The sequence below is a fragment of the Fulmarus glacialis genome, unplaced genomic scaffold (assembly GCF_000690835.1).
Source record: "Fulmarus glacialis isolate BGI_N327 unplaced genomic scaffold, ASM69083v1 scaffold12927, whole genome shotgun sequence".
NCBI classification, from domain to species: domain Eukaryota; kingdom Metazoa; phylum Chordata; class Aves; order Procellariiformes; family Procellariidae; genus Fulmarus; species Fulmarus glacialis.
Genome location: NW_009222667.1, coordinates 9693 through 12264, shown reverse-complemented (window position 1 = coordinate 12264; position 2572 = coordinate 9693). Strand labels below are relative to the sequence as shown.

Genomic DNA, 2572 nt, shown 5'->3' with positions numbered 1-2572 from the left:
GTTAATTTTACCAAACGTTCACTTTAATTTCATTTAAGACCAGCTGTCTATGAATCTATAGTACCTATTTACATCCTGTGCATATAATATATATTTATGTATATATTATTCTGTGCTGAGGATAAGGTAACAGAAAACAAGGCACTGGTAGGAGCAGTGCACCCTCTGGCCTCCCACCCTCCAACCCTGGGGTGATGTGTGTGGTCAAGCTTGAAGGCTCAATGTTGGCTTGAGACTGATGGGGCTGACCTTTGGGTGATACCTCCTTAGGGATCAAACCTCCCTGCTGTGTTCCTCCACCCTAAAATCCCCCGTGTGTTGCGTGTCCAGGTCAATATTAAACACCCGCTGTGTAAAGCAGCTACTTATCGGGCAGTGCACAGCTGGGAGCCTGCAGCGAGCCGTGGTTTATTTGCATCTGAGCAAGCACGCCTGTGTTTAAATACCTCTAAGCAAACAAGTCCACCCAGCTCCTGCTCTGCTCTTCCTTGTGTCTTCAAGGTTGGGTTTACTGGCAGTATCCAAGGGCAGTTTGTCTCCTTCCTTACTTACGGGGACTGGGAGGATGCCTGCTTGATGGCAGGTATGGGTAACATTGCCCTGGTAGCATTGGTCCCATGCTACGTGGTCCAATATGGGCTGGTGGCTTCTTCTACCAGCTTTCACCATCATGTCACGTCCAAGCCACCGCTACTGTTGCATAAGAACCCAGCATGGATCTCTCAAACCTGTGTTTGTGCTGTCCGTCCCTCTGGCAACACCAGGACGGCCGGGAGGAGGCTGCCGCGGGGCGATGGGAAGGGCTGCAGCTCCTTCGTCCCAAAGCGTGGTGCGATGTGGTCGGCCAAGAAACGTATGTGGAAGTGCCGGCCGACACAGTGGACCAGGCTGCCCACCACGGCGCACTGGAAGCCAGACAGGTCGGGCATGGTGTAGGCAGCACACTCATACCATAGCTTGGCCTTGGCGCTGCAGCGATAGACGCCGATGCCCATGCTGCGGTGGAGGTCAAAGCGGTAGATGAAGCCATTGGCGCTCACCATCTCGGCCGTTCTGTCCTTGCTGCCGCCGGCCGGGCTGACCCCCCAGCTGTCCGAGCGGGCGGCGTAACGCAACAGCACGTAGCGCAAGGTGCCCCCTGTCACGTAGATCTCCCCATTGCACACCGTGGCTGTGTGGGCCACGGCGAAGGTGTCGTGGGGCAGGGGTGCGGTGAAGGTCCAGCGGTCCTGCCGGGGGTCGTAGCGCTCCACTGTGTAGAGACACTCGCCGCCGATGGCGTAGAGGTGGCCATCCAAGGCCACGAGCTTGCAGTGTGGCCGTGCTTGGTTCAGGGGGCAGATCTCCTTCCAGATGTTGGTCAGGGGGTCATAAGAGAAGACACGGTTGGAGGGTTTCTGTGTCCGGCCCGTGCCCTCGCAGCCGGCCACCACGAAGAGGTAGTTGAACATGCTGCACATGGCGCACCCCCGGGAGACCACCTCCGGTGGCACGTGGCAGAGGTGATGCCAGCAGTCCCCTCCGTCATCGTAGTAGCAGAGGCGGCTGGTATGGAGGCCGGGCTCCTGCACGTTGATGTCCGCCACGGCCATGTACATTTTCCCCTTCATCCTCTGCCGCAGGATGAGCTCCCGCTCACCAGCATTGAGGCGGCCGTAGATGGACGGTGTCCTCAGCACCTGCAGGTAGTTGTCACTCATCAGCTTGTAGGCGGCCTCCTGGAGGTGGCCGAGCTTCTGCGCCTTGGCTGTGCAGAGGACCTCGTAGCAGTTCCCTAGGTCCAGGTGGGTAGGTGGTGGCATTTGGAAGAGGTCAGCACTGGCCACCAGCCCTGGCTGGGGGCTTGCAGGCTGCGTGCCAGCTGGCACCGTGACCCCAAAACCCTCCGTGGGCAGCTGGAGGTGGGGGCTGTCAGCAATCTGGAGGATGCTGTCCTCGCGGCCAGGAGATGGTGGCTCAGGGGAGATCTCCAAGCTCCCCGTAGGTGGTGGAACTATGGAGGAGGTGGTGGGATCCTGTATTGCCGAAGCTGGGTCCGGGTTCTGGGTTGCAAAGCTCTGCAGCTCTTCATTGACCCGCTCCGAGCTGCGCTGCCAGGATGTTCTCAAAGGGAGGTAGGGGAGACACCTCTTCTTCGACACCGACTGGGAGATGGACTGGACATAGTAGTCATAGACTTTGCCTGGCCGGGGACTGGCTTCCCAGCCCCGTCCTTCGCCCACCGCTTGGCGATGTAGTTCTCCTCCACCTGGATCCTTGCGACCGAGGAGAAAGAGTAGGAGGAGTCTGACCCCGCGTTGCTTGCCTTCATTGTTAGCCCCAGGTCCGAGGTGACGCTGAGGGTCTGGATCATCCCCCGGCGTCCCTCGGCCTCCCGGCTCATGCCTCCACTGGACAAATCCTGCTCCATGCTTTGGGCGCGTCTGTCACCTGCCATCTGGGCATTAGCAATCCTGGGGGAAAGCCCGGTGCTTGGGGCAAGCGTGCCCTCCTCCCCGCAGCTGCTCAGTGTTTCAGCCGCCTCCCCAGGGTCATAAGAGCTCAGCTTGCTTCCCGGCTCACTTCCCGGCTT

At 59.0% G+C, this 2572-nt stretch overlaps 1 protein-coding gene across 1 annotated transcript in view; it reads right to left on the bottom strand.

Annotated features, from left to right (window-relative positions):
• Window positions 1-722: 722 nt before the first annotated feature.
• The window catches only part of KLHDC7A (kelch domain containing 7A), a 2539-nt gene continuing 689 nt past the window's right edge, over window positions 723-2572 (bottom strand). Inside the window, 2 exon segments of the mRNA XM_009581542.1 lie at window positions 723-2185; window positions 2188-2569. Coding sequence (XP_009579837.1) covers window positions 723-2185; window positions 2188-2569 — 1845 coding nt within the window.